At 43.0% G+C, this 17,500-nt stretch overlaps 3 protein-coding genes across 3 annotated transcripts in view; 2 read left to right on the forward strand and 1 right to left on the reverse strand.

Moving 5' to 3' along the window:
- aig1 (androgen-induced 1 (H. sapiens)) overlaps positions 1-9,517 on the forward strand; it is a 17,939-nt gene extending 8,422 nt beyond the window's left edge. Inside the window, exons 4-6 of the mRNA XM_070925661.1 lie at positions 7,549-7,664; positions 8,150-8,316; positions 8,915-9,517. Of these exons, the coding sequence (XP_070781762.1) occupies positions 7,549-7,664; positions 8,150-8,316; positions 8,915-8,934 (303 nt within the window). The 3' untranslated portion in view covers positions 8,935-9,517. The remainder of the gene's footprint in view (positions 1-7,548; positions 7,665-8,149; positions 8,317-8,914) is intronic.
- Positions 9,518-12,750: 3,233 nt separating this feature from the next.
- On the reverse strand, positions 12,751-14,913 carry adat2 (adenosine deaminase tRNA specific 2). The gene is made up of 6 exons (XM_070926209.1): positions 14,700-14,913; positions 14,185-14,289; positions 13,584-13,734; positions 13,391-13,497; positions 13,097-13,169; positions 12,751-12,866 (listed from the first exon to the last, which is right to left on the reverse strand). The coding sequence occupies exons 1-6, from the start codon at positions 14,793-14,795 to the stop codon at positions 12,838-12,840; spliced, it is 561 nt and encodes a 186-aa protein (XP_070782310.1). The 5' UTR covers positions 14,796-14,913; the 3' UTR covers positions 12,751-12,837.
- Positions 14,914-16,120: 1,207 nt separating this feature from the next.
- The window catches only part of pex3 (peroxisomal biogenesis factor 3), a 7,639-nt gene continuing 6,259 nt past the window's right edge, over positions 16,121-17,500 (forward strand). Inside the window, exons 1-3 of the mRNA XM_070925869.1 lie at positions 16,121-16,193; positions 17,228-17,359; positions 17,484-17,500. The exon at positions 17,484-17,500 is cut by the window's right edge and continues 65 nt beyond it. Of these exons, the coding sequence (XP_070781970.1) occupies positions 16,121-16,193; positions 17,228-17,359; positions 17,484-17,500 (222 nt within the window). The remainder of the gene's footprint in view (positions 16,194-17,227; positions 17,360-17,483) is intronic.

Genomic DNA, 17,500 nt, shown 5'->3' on the forward strand with positions numbered 1-17,500 from the left:
CTACGTGGATCATTACTCATATCAGTGGATCCTAAACTCCATAAAGTACTTGATAAATCTTATCAGTGGTCAGAGCTGGTGCTGGTGAACCTCTGAATTTGAATAGAGTCCATGACGGATCGCTGGCTTTGATTTGCCATCTAGAGGAAGTGGGTTTAATCTAATGTTTATACAGCGACTAACAAGCTGCGCACCATGTCGTCTGACTGATAACGCCGTCAGCCGCGCGTGTGTGTTTAAATTAGCCTGCGAGATAATCAGAACATTTTCCAGCACTTTGTCTGTCAATGCAAAACCTCCTCATGGAGCTTCCTTCTGCCAGAACGTGATCCGCCGAGCTGTGTGAGGGGAGGTGGTGTGTGTGCTGTTGAAATAATTATCATTCCCATAACACCACTCGAAGTGGACGAGACAAAGACAGCGTGTGTCTGTTTGTGTCTCTTCTTGTACTCCAGAAGATGATGTAATAGCTGAGTGGTTGCTACGGTGCCGTCGCCAGGGACCAAAACAACCAGAACACCAAAAACGGCTGCGTGTGTGTGTGTGTGTGTGTGTGAGAGACAGAAAATGTGAGGAAGTTTGTGCGTGTGTGAACCTTTTGTGATTGTGTGTGTGTGTGTGTGTGTGTGTGTGTGTGAATCCAGTCGCGTTGTAAATATTTTGCGGTATTCCATGGTATCATTGTTTGTCTATACTGGCTGCCATGGCAACCGTGTCGCCATTCCCATTGGAGGAGGGAGGGGTCGAGTGATGTAGAGCGAGGGAGAGAAAAAGAGGATTTTAATGAATCCGCTTTAACAGTCAACTGAAAGTGAGCGGCTGAATTTACAGACTTGTTATTGATTTTTTTTTTTTTTGATCATCTATAATATTGATGCTTAAAGGCACAATGAGAAGGATTTGCCGGTTGTGGTTTGTAAACACAACATTCAAAGCTGGCCTCCCCGGCTCGTCGCTTCCTCTCGGACGCTGCTTAGGATCTGGCACCAGTCCCGCCCTCACACCCTGCGTGTTGTTATTGGCCGGGGGCTACACACCCACTGCCCAAAGGTTGACGCCCAGAAACACAGCAAAATAAGAAACTGAAGGCAGAGGGCAGATGCAGACACCGCCACACACTTCTAGTGGGTCTTGTTTTTTAGGAAAATCAATGTCAATGACTCATACTCATCAAAAAGAATCCCTCTCAGTCGCCACCTATGACCCACTCATTCATTCTGCTGTTAGTTTTAGTAACTGGGTTTAAGTAGTAGTAGTTTAAGTTTAAGTATTTTGCCCTCGCTATGAGCGCCGGTGGTCAGCTAGCTGAGAGCTTCCTCAAAAAGTCGACAGGAGTTACTGGAAGCAACCGGAAAACACTGAACAACAAATTCAATGATCGTGATTACAAATCATGAAAAGATCAGATATCGTAAACAAGTTAGACCAAACATATCGTAGAAACAAATTCATACAGTGACAAGGAAACTGCATTTGAGGAAGTGCTCTCAGTCAAATTAGTGTCATTGTTGTTCACGCCAGGAAGAAACATCAACATTGAGTCTCTGCAGGCAGCACACCACAGTAATGTAGGAAACCTAAACAACAGTGGAAAGTTAGCGTTAGCTCAACGTGTGCAACCTGTTTGCATAAAGCTACAGTGACACTCTGCAGCTCTGTTAGGTTTATTCATAAAAGGTTTTCAAAAGCCTTCTTTGCTAGCGATCCCCGACAGGAAGCAATATATACTTTGAACCCACCGTCACAGGTTGTGTGTCGGGACCAAAGAGATCAGAACATGAAATATTATGCAGCAGAATTGTGTTTCCTCTCATTTCCTCCCCCAGTAATCCCCTCGGGAGCGCCTCCTTTCTGGTGTTTCAGTGCAATACATTGATGACATGTTTTGGGTGATGAGCCTCAAGATGTTCAGATAGGTTCGACATGTTGGTGCCTCTACTTTAAAACACTTTTAAGTCTTTTTAATTAAGGGAAAAAAAACTGTCAGCTTTGTCAGCTGACAAAGAACGTCTGTCTTCATCAACTAATGTGAGTCGGGGGTGGGGCCCCCCTTCAGTTCAACGTCTGTTACTAAGAGAACAACACTAATCAACACAAATCCTCAACTTCAACCTGTTCGTCTGTTGCATCGTCACTGAGGATCAGAGTCTGGGAATGGAGTCCAAAACAGGGTCCCAGCAAGTGCAGCAAAACCAGCATGTTTGTGCGTGTGTGTTTATGTCCTTCAGTGAGCATGTATTATTCATGTTGTGGGGACATACATCTGTTTACACAGTCTCAGTGTGGGGACTCGCCTTTCTTTTGGGGAGAATTAAATCATTAAATATTAGGGTGAAGACAGACTGTGTGTGTGTGTGTGTGTGTGTGTGTGTGTGTGTGTGTGTGTGTGTGTGTGTGTGTGTGTGTGTGTGTGTGTGTGTGTGTGTGTGTGTGTGTGTGTGTTGTATCCGTTACCCTTGCAGTTCATGAAGACAAACACACACACTGACAGACACACACACACACACACACACACACTTTCTTTCTGTAGTTTTCTTATAAAAGCGAGGATCAGCTGTTTGTTAACATCTGGTGAATCATTGTCGGGTTTGGGTACACACACACACACACACACGCAGCTACACACAAACCTGGGATCAGCACTTAACCTGCCTTCATCTCTTGTGTGCTCTACTTGCATTATCATCACTGTGTGTGTGTGTGTGTGTGTGTGTGTGTGTGTGTGTGTGTGTTTGTGAGTCATTTGCTGTGCCAATGTGACAGCATGTGTGTTTTTTTAAGCATTTAGTGACTCATGCAGAGTGAAGCAGTGGTACAATCATTAACCTTCCAAACAACCAAAAGTTTTATATAGATGATTATTATTATTATGATTATATATTATTAATATTATTATTATACAATATTATACAATACAATTATACAATTATAATATTGCGCAATAACCAACAGCCTCTCTTTGTTGAACACTGACGTTAAATGGCTGCAGTGCTGCAGGTTTAGACAAGTTCAGATGTGTGTGTTTTGAAAGGACGTGGAGCAGGATTGTCCCTCTGTGGCACGAGAAGCTCCTTAAGTTAGAAATCTGTTGAGAAAAATGTCAACGGGAGACTTTTCATTGGTTTTCGGGGTTCAGGTGGAGTTCAGTTTAAAAGCCTTTATCAGCGACAAGCCGCTGCACTTTGACCGTCTGACTCTGAAGCGTCCACCGGTGGATTCATCTCGATAATCTGATGTTGTGAGGACAAAAAACCCACATAAGTTTATTTTATATTCTACTGAGGATACAAAAGATACCAAATCTGACTTAATAGAATATTAATATTCCCATTTGATGTTATGGTGCAGCTATAAAAAAATAAGGTGTCTTGAATATCACTCAGTGTATCTTCAGTGGTTTTTCAAAATTTAAATAAACTTAAGGGTGAATTTAAGGGGGAAATTGAGATTGGAAAGCTGGACATACTTTTTTAGGATGGCTACTGGGGCTGCAAATAACGATTATTTTCATCATCAATATTTATTTTTGATGAATCGTTTTGTGTACGAAATGCCAGAAAATATTGAAAAATGTCGTCATCTTATTTTGTTTAACAGTCCAAAACAAAAGTTATTCAGTTTAAAATGATATAAAACGAAGAGAAGCAGCAAATCCTCTTTTATCTGAGAATCTGGAACCAGAGGATGTAAAAATGATGAGCTTCTGGACATGTCTCTGGGTTTTTCTGTCCGTCCTTTTAGTTTCTCGAGTAACATTTTAGCGTCTCCTGATTTTTAACCAACATAAAACACTGATTATAACAACATATCCCATGAGTCTCGGCCACAGGAACAAGCCCTGAGCCATGTCAGACCCCAAATTACCTCAGTCAGCTGTTTCCACAGATCCCCATACTTGCAAACTTGTAGCCATTTTGGCAAAATTCGCCATTTTGAATGAAGACTCTGGCGCCCTCGTGATTCTTGAATTTGGTGTAGAACCCACAAACGTCCAGGTCACATCCTCTGCTTCTCAAACACATCTTACAATAAGTCTATTTCTGATGCATCGGCTTCAGTTTTTCGGCGACACTGGAAGACGTTTGACCTCGTGAACCTGCTCTCAGCCGTGTGACCCCACCCACCCCCAGCTGTGTGAAATGGTTTGTCCCGTTTTTAGCCCCAGGCCACAGGGTCCAACCACCGCTGCTCGCAGAAGTGGGGGGGATTTTCCACAGAGGCTGAATGCTGGCTGCTCGAGCGAAACCGCAAACCTCGAAAGGGGTGGAGGGGTGGGGGGGGGGCAGACAGAGGGGGAGAGAGAGGACAACAAAGAGAGAGACCTAGAAACAAAAATAGAGAAAGAGGGACAGCGAGAATAAAGGGAGTATTATTTACGAGCAGCGAGTCCTCTCAACAGAGACTAAACTTAAACACGACAGAGAGACTGGAATTCCACCGAGGCACTCTGGGTAAAAGTGCAGCGTCAGGACGTGTGTGTGTGTGTGTGTGTGTGTGTACTGTATAATGATGGGAGGGAAACCTAGAATTTAAGACCCCAGGAGACAGAGCTATTCTGTCCTCCTCCTCGATGTTGTTACTCTTGTTAGTTTGCACGTACTTGGCATCTTCAGCTCGACCTTTTCAGATCCTCAGAGGGAAGCCGGAGAAGCCGATTGGTCAAAGTACGGTGACACAATGACTGCCTCCTTTGCTGTTACAGTATACAAAACACACTGCTGTATCAAATGGACACAAGTTTCATCGTCCAGGTTAAATCTATTTTGAACATCTGACGATTGGAAAAGTGTCGCTGAATGTCTTAAAACGTGGTGACAGATTCCAGAAACTATAAATATTCAGTGTTTCCCTTCAGACTTGTTCTCTTGTCAGGCTGAAGGGATTTAGACCAACATGAGACACTGAAACTTTCACTGTAAGACAGGGTGACCTGTCACACCTGTTCGATGATTATTATTATCCACAAACTAGGTTATGTTTTCCCCACAGTTCGTAGCCTGAAATAAAAAGTGCATGAAACATGATATTAGTCTTATTAAGGTGGAGGGAGAACGAGCAGCGATTGTCTTTTGACATTTCAAGCCAAACTTGAAATGCAACCTGAGCAGCTGCCTCTTAAGGTGGATTTATAGTTGTGCATTAAGGGGTTAGCTTCAGTGCTCGTGCACGTGGTCGCCACATCTACAGAGATACGACATGGAGACAACAGGAACTCCGATCGGTCAGCTCCTGTTTCTCCTCTGCTGGTTTGTTGATAGTGAAGAAGACGTTAAGAGAAAGGTTCGGTAATTGTCTCATTTTCAGACACGGTGTAAATGCTGCAGTTGCACAGCAATACTCTCCTGCTGAAGGTGAACCTTCCCTGCAATGAAGAAGAAGAATGTAAACACAGTTACTGCAGGGAAGCTAATTACATCACAAACCATACAGAAGTCTGGTGCTGCAGTGAAATGTAATACTGAGCCACTGTATCAACAAACCCTATGCTGTTCTGTGGTGCCTTCAAAGCATCACACCGTTTTACTGTTGACTTATAATTCATACTGTGCTTTTCATCTCTTTTTTTTTCTGAATAATAACGAGCAACTTGAGCAGAAGAAATATGTTTCCATCGTGTTAACCCCTCGTGTCAAGTGTAGCTCTGTGCGTAGGCTGCTAGCTGGAGGAGCGACGGGGACTTTGAAAACAGTAGCGTGCAGTTAGCGAAAGGGGAGGAGTTTGACGACTGAAATTGTTGCCCAACGGCAGACTAATCCCAGCAGCCTACATGTGGTGAGGCGGACTAGTTAAAACTAGACCCAAGTGGACTATTTCAAATCTAAGAGTTCAATCATAGATGTAACGGATGTTAATGGTGTTTGGGTGCATCAGGTTGGATGGTCCGGTGGAGTCTAGCTTCCCTCGTTACCCTGCAGCAGCATCCAACCAAACACACTCCTCCGTCATCTCGGAGCATCAAACTGGGAATAATGATAACAGATGGAAGAATCCCAGTTGTTGTGTTTCTCGTTGTAACATAACGAGGCCGACCGGCTCGACTGCTGGAGACAAAAGAGCTCAGCAGTCTGACTTCGCCCAGGGTGAACGCACGCGCACACACACACACACACACACACACACACACGCACACGCACACGCACACACACACACACACACACACACACACACACACACAGATCTACAGCTGTGCTCCTGAGAGTGCAAATGAGGTAAGAGGTCTCAACTCTGCTGAGACAATTACGCCTGCTGTGTGTGTGTGTGTGTGTGTGTGTGTGTGTGTGTGTGTGTGTGTGTGTGTGTGTGTGTGTGTGTGTGTGTGTTTGTTTTTGTACATGAGTGCCCCCTAGTGGACAAAGAGAGTAGTTCAGGGGAAGGCAGACGGGCTGAGTATACATTAACAACACTGCAGCTGGAGGATATTGATTGATTCATTTAATTTGTTTCCTGCTGACTGATGGTGAGGCACTGTGACGCCATTAAAGACAGTTCTCATGTGTGTTTGTGAGAAAATAGCAGCACATGCCATGACCTCCATTAAATGTGTTCGTGTGTTTAGATGGATTACAGACACACACACACACACACACACACACACACACACACACACACATGCGCGTTGTATACAGAGATGAATGAATTATTAAAAGAGGACAGACTGAGATCCAGTGTCCACTGGGCTTCAATGTACATTATTCCACAGTTCTTTCTGCTTTTTGTTCATTTATATGTCACATTATAATGTGACAGATAAATATGAGACATTCCATCACTGATGTTCGTTTTTAATGAAACGTGAGGGCAGCTCACATCGTGGCGTAAAGTTGAAGTCAGGGGTTAAGTCCTTTTCAGGTGCAGTACTGCTGTTGGCCTCTAGATGGCTGGCTCCTTCTGTCATGTGGTCACAGCAGCCAGTTTCTCTGCTTTTAATGTTGGATGTGTGTTGACAGTTTTATTAAAAACATACAAAGGCTTAAAAAGAGGTACTGCAGTGGTGGACGAGGTATTCAGATCCTTAGCTCAAAGCTCAAGTATGTAAGCATTATCAGCCGAATGTACTTCAAGTATCGCAGTAAAAGTCCTCATGTTGCAGTAAAATGTTCCCTGTCAGTGTTTCTGTTCTATTTCATGTTTCTGGATTAATATCTCTGCTGCATTAATGTGCATGTTGCATTTTACTGCTGCAGATGTTTCAGGTTGAACCACTTCATATACTGTTGGGCAGTTTAATCTACAGCGATGCATCATATTCTATAAGATCAGCATCGTGAGAACCACGTGGGGGGTGTACAGTATTTACCTCTGAGATGTGGAGTAGAAGTATAAAGTTGCATAAAATGGAAATACTCAAGCAAAGTACAAGTATCTCGAATTTGTACTTGAGTAAATGTGCTTCGTTACATTCTCCACATCACATTTCTGAGCAGCTCCACTTCCTGTTTGTCCAAACTCAGATTTGGGGGCTAGAAGTAAACCCAAACTCCAGGTTCTTGTTGTCTGTTTTCATATTTACATATTTAAGAACATAACACTATATTTCTCCTCTTTCAGCACACCACCGTTCTTCCCTTCATCATCATCGAGATGCGGACCACCCACCACCGGTATCCCAGCAGGTGGTGGGGTCTGGCAGCGGTGTGCTGCTTTGGCGTTGGCTACATCCTCTGGTACCAAACGCTTCCTCTTCCCCACGTCCACCTTATAGCTCAGTCCGTAGTGACGTGCCACATTCATGTAGTCACATGGGATGATTACAGGGGAGTTTAGTGACGCTTAGATTAGGCCTAGTTTAGGTTAGTTTGGGTTTAGATAAACCCGTTTGTACTTAGTTTAGAATCACATATTAACGAGATACTTTTATCTAAATTTAGTTGAGTTGATTTGAGTTCAGTGTGGTCTTGGTTTTATTAGTGTTAGGTTTAGTTTAGGTTTATTAACTCTGAGGTCCAGCTTATCTTTGCAAGGCTAGTTCAGGCTTAATGTAGTTGAAGTCCGGTTTAAACCAGACCTGTCCGGTTCAGCTAAGCTGTTTGCATGAATGAGTATAACCTTGAGTCAAAAATGGTTCAACCCAGAATAAAACATGTCCAAAATGTTCTCTGAGGGCTTATTAACTCTTATCTTTCTGTGCCCCCCCCCCCCCCCCCCTCAGGACGTGTTGGGTGCACCAGGTGACAGGTGTGTGGGTGTACCCGGTGCTGGAGCGCATCACTCCGCTGGCTCGAGTCATCTTCTTCAGCGCGATGACGGCGGTGATTTGTGTTTTCTACACCCTCGGAGAAATCCTCAACAGCTACATCTGGGACCAGCCGCACACAGGTACACAGTGCCCCCCACGCCCCCCCACCAAGGATGATCCCGCTTTATTATTACGTCAGTTTAGAGCTCCAGGGTGACAGAAAACTCCCATTAATAAACTCTTATTTGATTGTAAAAAGTGATGCAGTAAAAACGGTTTTATGGATGTTCATAGCACATAGTTCAACAAAAGTTTGAGTAAAATGAATCTGCTAAAGATTTGAAAGGTTTAAGTGTGAAAACTGTGTAAAATCCAAGACGTAAACTCTGATGGAGATTTGATATAAATATGTCTCTCTGTTGAACTCTCACTCTCAAGAGCTCCGAATGTGCCAAAACATCTGGAAAAGATGGCGTGGGCAGATTTCAAACAGACGTGCACGAAATCAGGATTTGCGCTCAAAAACGGTTCCTCCAAATCTCAGAAGTCACACGTTCACAGACGTTAATAAACTCCTCTTAGGTTTGTTGGTCAGTCTGAAAAGTGATAGAAAGCAGAAACAGATGAAACATCTGCTGACACACACACACACACACACACACACACACACACACACACACACACTTACAGTCTCCTGACTTCACTAAAGTTCACGATCCTCTTTTCTCTTCCTCTCAGAAAAGGTCAAAGGTGAGTGACGTTCTCTCGTCTGTGTGGGCATCGAAGTCGGCCTCCGTCGGACAGAAGAGGACGAGTCGTGGCCCCGCCCGCCCGCCCGCCCGCCCCGGGACAGCACAAGAACGGAAAACAAGCAACCTCCCCCGAGGTGGAAAAGACCATTACCCTCGAACTGTGCCCATAACAATAACAAAACACAACATGACAACACAATAACATCATCAGTTAAATGTAAATAGAGAAAAATGTGACGGATGAAGAAAAAAAAACTCATCTTTTGTTTTTTTCCTTATTTTTTTTGTTTTTCAGTGGCAAAAAAACAAACAAACATCTACACAAAACGTACAACTCCAACACTGACCTACTGCGCACACACACACACACACACACACACACACACACAGGGACAGAAACACAGTATTTGTAATCTGCTTTTCTGGTATGAACTACGTATCACAGTGAATGAATTCCTTCATAAGCTACTGCGAATCTACTGAACATCAACGATGTGTTGAATCGTTATTATTCATCTTTTGAGTCACACTACATGTACGGAAGAAACTAGATGTTGGTACAAAATCAATAAAGTCTGAGTGGAAAATATTTCCTGTCGGTCCGTCCAGTTTGGATCTCGAACCAGAGGATCCGACCTGAAGCAGGTCCGCGTGGGCTCTGTGTCTGGTCTGCTTTAGAGGGTGACAGTGGGTCACAGGTCTGTGCACACCGGACCCCGTAGAACCTGATCGAATCTCCGGTAAGACGAGCAGCACACTGCGTCCTGATGAGTCTGACAGACGCCTCCTTTATTCAGCTGAAACAAGTGGTTCTCAACATTCACAGTCCTCTGAGGGACTGTTTCAGGACAGACAGGTCAGTAAGACATGAGAGCACAGATAATATAATATAATAATAAACTTTATTTATATAGCACTTTTCTTAACAAGGTTACAAAGTGCTTCACAGATTAAAAACAAATAAAAACACAGGGATCATAAAACAGCGGAGGGTGGGATGATGAAACCCAGCGACATTAAATATTCACAGAAGAACGTTTTAACAGCCTGTGTCCTCCACCGTCCAAGGCCTGATCTCCTCTGGTCAACGAGCAGATTCACAGGAGCGACGTCTTGCGAGCAGGACGGTTGCGAGACCTCTGCAGCCGACAGTGTAGTTTGTACCGTCGAGGTGACGGGGCAGAGAAAGACTCTGACGGACTACCTCTGTCGTCTCTCAGATAATGAGACGTGTTGATGCGCAGCTGCTGTGGGACTCGGAGACACGCAGGGAGGTAAAAGAGACAGAGACAGGAGACGCTGACTAAAGACTTCCTGTAAAAACTGAGGCTGCTCTTTGTGTGTGTGTTTCAGTGACACAAGTTAATAATCGAAATACGAGACCGTTGACTTAATGTTTGGCCTCTGTTTCATTACCCCCCCCCCCCCCCGCTTTCCCAGCTCTCCATCACCATGGAAACCCAAACTTCAAAATGCAATGAGTACATGAACCACTCACACACCCTAATAGCTGTTGTCCTCTGTTGGAGTGAAATAGAGACGTGTCCAGGTGTAAAAGCTATATGAAGGAAGCGATGCAACAAAACAGGAAGTGATCGCAGAAAGAGACAACTACAAAAAAAAAAAAAAGAAGGAAGTAAAATACGGCTGACGAAACACAAAAGGTAAAACTAATGAAAAGGTAGAAAAGATGTGAAGAATGAAAAGAAGAAAAGAACCACGGACTTAAAGGAACACAAAGAGTCGAACAAAGCGAAGACAGAAACTGAGCGTTTCGTCCCTCAGCGCTGTCTTTCTTTTTTAAGACTGTAAAGGTTCACAGAGTGAAACCACAAAACACATCAACGCAACACTTCCTGTCAACCCCCCCCACCCCCCCCCCCGGCTCCGTCTGCTTCCTCCTTGACAAAAAAAACAAACGCCCCTCCTCCTCCTCAGGTCAGGAAATAATAAATTATAAACTCCTTAATTTCCTCTGGCAGTGTTGTTCTTTCACCTTTACACAACATGACATCTCATATTACACCACTTTCTGTCGCTGTTCGACTGTGTGTGTGTGTGTGTGTGTGTGTGTGTGTGTGTGTGTGTGTGTGTGTGTGTGTGTGTGTGTGTCTCTCACTGTCAGTGTGGAGAGCAGAGTTTGACACAACACACTCCGTTCATTAGCGCTTAACAGCTAACTCTGCACTGCTGTGTGTGTGTGTGTGTGTGTGTGTGTGTGTGTGTGTGTGTGTGTGTGTGTGTGTGTGTGTGTGTGTGTGTGTGTGTGTCGTCAGCTCCTCCACTCTGAGGTGACACATTAAAACATTCTGGAATATTCTGCTCTGCATTAATTAGCATAGATTTACATGCTAACGAGCAGAGAGGAGCCGGACCCCGCCACAATCAGCCGAAACCCCCCCCCCACACACACACACACTTTTATCTGCGATACATCAGATTTAAATGTCCCCATAAAATAAGGAAGCTGAGGTGTGAAAAGATGTGTTCACGTCAGGGTGGTGAACATGCATGTATGTCACATGTACATGTATGTACAAAGAGGAAGGTAGAAGAGGAAGTGGGAGACGGGTTAAAGGAAGAAGCTGATACGGTGATATATGAGCTGTTATAAAAAGGAAAGAAGGAAGGAAGAGAAAACTATTGAGGTAAGAAATAAATCAGGAAAGAGGGGATGAAGATGAGACAGGAAGGACGGAAAAAAGTGAACAAAGGGAAGGAAGAACAAAACAGGAAGGGAATGACTGGGGGGTGTAAAAGAAAAATGGAAAGAAGACAAGAAATGAAGGAAGACGGGGAGGAAGCAGGAACAAAGGGAAGGAAGAGGGAAAGAAGGAGGGAGGGAAGATGTAAAAGAGTAATACACATAAGATGCTCGAAAGGAAACAGGAAATGAAACCGATGAGAGGGGGGTGAAGGAAGCAAGTAATAAGAGAAATAATATGAAGGAAATGAGGAGGCAGGAAAAAAGGAAGCGGGGGAGGAAGGACGGAAGGAAGGAAGGAAGGAAGGAAGGAAGGAAGGAAGTTGTCAGCCACTAAAGGAAGGAAGGAAGGAAGGAAGGAAGGAAGGAAGGAAGGAAGGAAGTTGTCAGCCACTAAAGGAAGGAAGGGAGTGATGAAAAGCAAACCCTGACTCTAAAAAGAGAGACAGCGTGTGAAAGAAAGTGAGAAAGAGTTTAAAAATCTCGCACACACACACACACACACACACACACACACACACACACTCTCTCTCATATACTGTGCCATTTCGGAGTGTGTGTGTGTGTGTGTGTGTGTGTGTGTGTGTCTCTGAGAGGAAGTGAAATAACAGAAAGAGTCTGAATTGTGTCACCATGTATGTTTGTGTGTGTGTGTTACATGAGCTGTTATCAAGGTCACTCCTGTTGAGAAGCTCTGCCACACACACACACACACACACACACACACACACACACACACACACACACACACACACACACTTTCTGTCCGTCTCCTACACAGGAAGTGGAGCGTTTTACATTTGCAGATTAAGAGCAGAACTGTGCGGTTATTAACAGTAAAAACCAACATGGCTGACGAGCAACAAGAGAATTCAACAACATGAAGCTGAATTAAATGTTGCCTCTGATATTTGGACTTCCTCATGTTGATCGTGTTTTTGTTTCAGTTGCAGCGTCTCGTGTTCGTCTGCGAGTGGATAAAACTACATGCTGATCTTGTGGAGATACGAGGTTTATCACTCCTCCTGCGAGGACGTTCAGTGACGTTAAGGGGACGTTAGCTGGTCTACTGCGCCCCCTGCTGGCAGAAAACCTTCAAGGAGGTCTGATGTCCAAACTGTTAGTTATAAAGTCATTTATTAAATTAAAAAAGGTAAATACAAGCAATACAAAAACTGAATCTGCAGCCGATTTCTCCGGTGAGCTCAGTCCTTCCTTGTTTTGGGTTTCGGGGCTGGCAACGAAAAACAAAGACACCAAAGAACAGTTAAGAAAAGAAAGAAAGGAAGTGTTCCTGTGAAACAGCATAAAAAACAAAACTCTGAGAAGATAAGAGGAGGAAAGACGATGACGATGACGATGATGATGGAGTAGAAATGATGAAAGAAAAGATCACAAATGAAAATCAAAAACTATAAAATGAAAAGAGAAGATAAAAGAGGGGAGAAGAAAGTCTCCGATTACCGTTTGGATTCTCCTGTTTGTAGAAAGTCTTCAGCATCTCGACAGCTTCTTCTGCTCTGTGACCTGAAACACACTGAAACACAAAGACACGCTTTGAGGTGGACAGACAAACTTCACAGACAGCTGGACACGTCATCGTCCTCTGGGAGGGCTTCACGCCACATGTTGGACCGGAAACACCCACATACATCCAACACAAAAGCACACTGTAGTGCCCGCCAAGGACAAGACGCACACAAATGAAAAAAATAGCAATTGGACGAAGATAAAAAGACACCAGGGACAAACACAGACCTTGAATGAGGTCCCAGTCTGAGGTAAGTTTGCAGAGGAAACGTCCAGAACTGAACCGCAGCCTCCAAACCGCTCGTTCCTGCAACCGTACGCGACCACCGGGATATCTGACGGCTGATAAAGGAACAACAGCTGTCCACACACACACACACACACACACACACACACACACACAGAGGCGGGGGGAGGATACTGAGGAGGCGCAGGGCCGCAGCACACATGATGCACGGCTCCACGGTGACGTACAGAGCCGTCCGCTGGCACACGCTGCTCACATCCAGGTTGCTGCGGCGACACCAGTCCAGGACCTGGTCCAGGGCCACCATCTCAGCGTGGCGAGTGGCCTAACAACACACACACACACACACACACACACACATACACACACACACACACACACACACACACACACACAGAAACATGTGTTGCATAGCTCAACAGTGTCATGCTCTGTTTGAGCTGGTTGAACCTTACGCCAAACTCCCTTTGAAAATTTAGGTTTTAAGAGAAGGTTTAGCTCAATATTGTTAATTGCTAAATATTGATTAGTGGAACTTTAATGTAGAGCACGTTGAGTTTTTCTGTAATTAAATGTGCTATATAAATCAAATGAATTCCCCCAAATATTAAGTTTCTAAGGTGGTTTGGTGACAATAACGCTTGTGTTTTTAAATGACAGGAAAAAAACACCAGAAATCTGATTTGGTCTGCATGTTTAGTAAAGTTTAGTCAAAGTTTTCTTGGACATAAAAACAGGAAAACCAGGACGAAAGCACTTTCTTCATCTTTCCTACATTTTTGGTCTCGTTGACTTCATTCCGCCCCTTGCCCACGACTTCATCATTGTAGACCATCAGACATCCAACCGGCACCTCTCCATTCTCCAGAGCATCTTTGGCCTGCAGCGACACAACAACACGCAGCAGGAAGTATTAAACACAAAGATAAACTCCTGGGGGTGTACCGTCACTGACACATCTTTATTTATTAGGGCTGCAACTAACAATTACTTTCATTATCAATGAATCTGATTAATGGTTAAGTCTATAACGTGCTTAAAAAGCTTGAACCGGCAACTATTTGGCAATGTTTCTTCAATAATTGAGTATGTATTTATTCTGTCAATGGTGTTAATTTCGTGACAAAGCCATTAGTTAAAAGCACTCGTGAGAAATTAATGAAATTAATAAATGACTTTATGACGTGGAATTCAATAAATACTTAAAAACCGGACATCTTTAAAAGCTACACAGACAACGACCTCGCTGAAATGTTAACGGAAAGACTTTATTACCATTTAATCACTCACCATGTCGAAAGCGCTGGCCATCCACTTCTCAATGACCTCATCACTCGGGTAGAAACTCTCCGCCGAATCCGCTTTACTGCCCTCCTCTGTTCCCATGGCAACCGCTACTACATAACTTGAGCCAACATATATCCGACTACGCGCACATGATGAGCGTTTTGTAGCTTATTTCTTCCCTGTTTGGTCACAATTCCGCCTGTTGAGGTTTCCACGCCGTGCAGCTCCACCGGCAGGGGAAGATAATAGCGGACGGACCAGTTCCAGACGCGACCAATCGAACTCGCCGATGGCACCGCGCAGCTCCAAGTTCACGCTGATGCTTTCGATACGTCAAGTTGTCTGCAGTTGGCTGGATGTAAACCGGAAATAAATTTATTTTGCGTAAAAAATAAGATAAGCTTATTGCATGAAATAAGAGCTTGTTATTTACTGCATCTATTTTTTTTTCCAGCAAGGCAGACATCCCTCCACGTTTTAGTGTTTGACAGACTCAGTGCTGATTTTTGGATCAGGTTTCTTGGTCAGATATAAATAACATTTTTTTCATTCATTGTGCGTCTGTCATGAAATAGGATGTTTTATTTTAATACCTTTCCTTGACATGGTTGCTGTAATATAACCAATATCTCTCTGGTGAGTTTTGCAGCATTATAGTTAAAGCATGTTCAGTGCTCCACTCCAACTCAACTTTGAATTTTGTTCATTCCTGAAGATAATCTCTCTCCCCATCTGCACCATACACGTTGAAATTCTCACTTTCCATTTCTCTGGGAAAGGGTTAGTCTGTCACCTTTTTGATTATTTTACAATAAATTCATCATTTCATTATTTTGTGCAACATCTCAATATAAAGAAGAATTAAAAGAAGTGTCCTTCACATTGTCAAAATGCATTTATTAACTTTTTTTTATATATCTGGTGTAGAGATGTTATTCCAGTATCACTGTCTTATATAAGATTATCACGGATATATTGTGATCAGCATATAATGTCGATCAATGAGTGACAAGAAGATATTTGAGATATTTTAGAAACTGTGGTTCTTATTTTTAAAATGTCCGTTCATATCTTTGTCACAATTTTTGAATAACAAAACTAAATGGTCCCTATCAAAATTTTTATGTTATATCTTTATATAAAACATGTATATGATGAACATAACTTTGATTACATGCATGAGAGACACTTTCTGTGAAGAGCTCAATTTGGGTTTTATTTTGAAACCAATAACCGGAAGTTATATTATCTTCTCTGCCCACCTTGACAGACACACTCTGTTACTTTTGACAGTTAGCATGTTAGCAAGGAGTTGCATGCTAGCCGAAACTCCTCAGATAACATGTCCGTAAAACTGTCAGCGCAAAGTTAAAAGTACGGTGTGTTTTTTGAGTTTTAGTTTCTGAATCCATCACTATCCAAGGATGTTTTCATCTGCCTGGAATTTTGTTAAACGCCACAAAAGGAAATTTATTTTCACCGGAGCCGTAGTTGGAGGTAACTAATATAACTGGTGTTCCTGTTAGCTTCTGCGCTAGCTAATAACTTTAGCAGCTCGCCTGACTGCACTGAAAAATCTTGATATATCATATTTCCTTACTTGCCGGTTGAACTAATGCTTTTTAAAATATATTTTAAGAATCGAGCAATGTGTCTTTTCACTTCGGCATATACATTGTGTATTAAGCAGCACGATTTCCAACTCAATGGTACTCTTCTCGGATAACCCAGCGGTAGTACTTTAACCATGATGTTAATGGAAAAGAACCGTGGAAGACCAGACGACAAAAGTTAAATTTGACTGAAATCAACGTTGTGTAGTGTGATGGTTGTATATCGCGTTCAAAAAATGATGTAATGATTCAATAAGGGTATTTAGTTCTATTTTATTTGAGATTTTGTAAATAAGCAAGACATCTTAAATTGGCAGAAAATTGAATGAAGTTTGGCGTGACGTTCCAAGCATGAGACCAGCACTTATAGCTGCATACGGTTAGCATACGGTATTAACTCAACACTAAGCTCCTTTAATGCGAGCTGAGGATGAAACATGACCAGTAAACATATAAGTAAACTGCCGACCAGTAAGAGTTTGAAACTGCAGGTCGGCTCATCGTGTTGTCTTATCAAGTTGCTACTTATTTTGAAATAAATAGTGATAGTTAATCAAGTAATTAAATCTGTGGCGTTCAGTAGGCATTGAAAATCATTGTAAGTTTGTGGATTTGTTAAATATGAATAACATTTTCGGACACGATGTGATTTTGGCATTCAGAGTAAAACATATGGGATCATTCATCAAACTGCCTGAGGATAAGTGTAGTGGAGGAGTGGCTTTCAAGGCTAAACAAAAAAAAGAGAAAAGGTGAACACTGTTTGCAGCATCTATTCCAAAATATACATTTGTGCTTTCACCTGGGCAAATTGCTGGTGACCCTACATGCAATTCAGACTCATCTGAAAGTGTGATTGATGGTTGGTGGTTACTTTCTGCGCTTGATATTTACTTCTTATTTGTTGGTACCCACCAGGAGTGTACTTCCTGGGTAAATATGCCCAGAAGAAGATCAGGGACATCCAGGAGAAGGAGGCGACGGAGTACATCGCTCAGGCCAGACGACAGTTCCACTTTGAGAGCAACCTGAGGACCTGCAACATGACGGGTAAGGAATTTACACTTCTGAATAATAATCCTATAGAAATCAAGTTCAAAACCGAAAATTAAGAGTTCATCTTCGCTCAACAAGGCACGAAACACTGTCCTGTATGTGTGTTTGTGTGTTGCAGTGCTGTCCATGCTCCCT

This window comes from Enoplosus armatus, chromosome 19 (genome assembly GCF_043641665.1).
Source record: "Enoplosus armatus isolate fEnoArm2 chromosome 19, fEnoArm2.hap1, whole genome shotgun sequence".
Classification (NCBI taxonomy): domain Eukaryota; kingdom Metazoa; phylum Chordata; class Actinopteri; order Centrarchiformes; family Enoplosidae; genus Enoplosus; species Enoplosus armatus.

Bases quoted from the DNA above. Each gene is read 5' to 3' on its own strand.
- adat2 (XM_070926209.1), bottom strand. From the start codon at position 14,795: ATGGGAACAGAGGAGGGCAGTAAAGCGGATTCGGCGGAGAGTTTCTAC. The intron at 13,498-13,583 runs GTATCCTCCCCC...ATCAGCCGTCAG, and splicing joins TGCGGCCCTGCGCCTCCTCA to ATATCCCGGTGGTCGCGTAC. The intron at 12,867-13,096 runs GTAATCGGAGAC...TTTCGTTGCCAG, and splicing joins CAAACAGGAGAATCCAAACG to CCCCGAAACCCAAAACAAGG.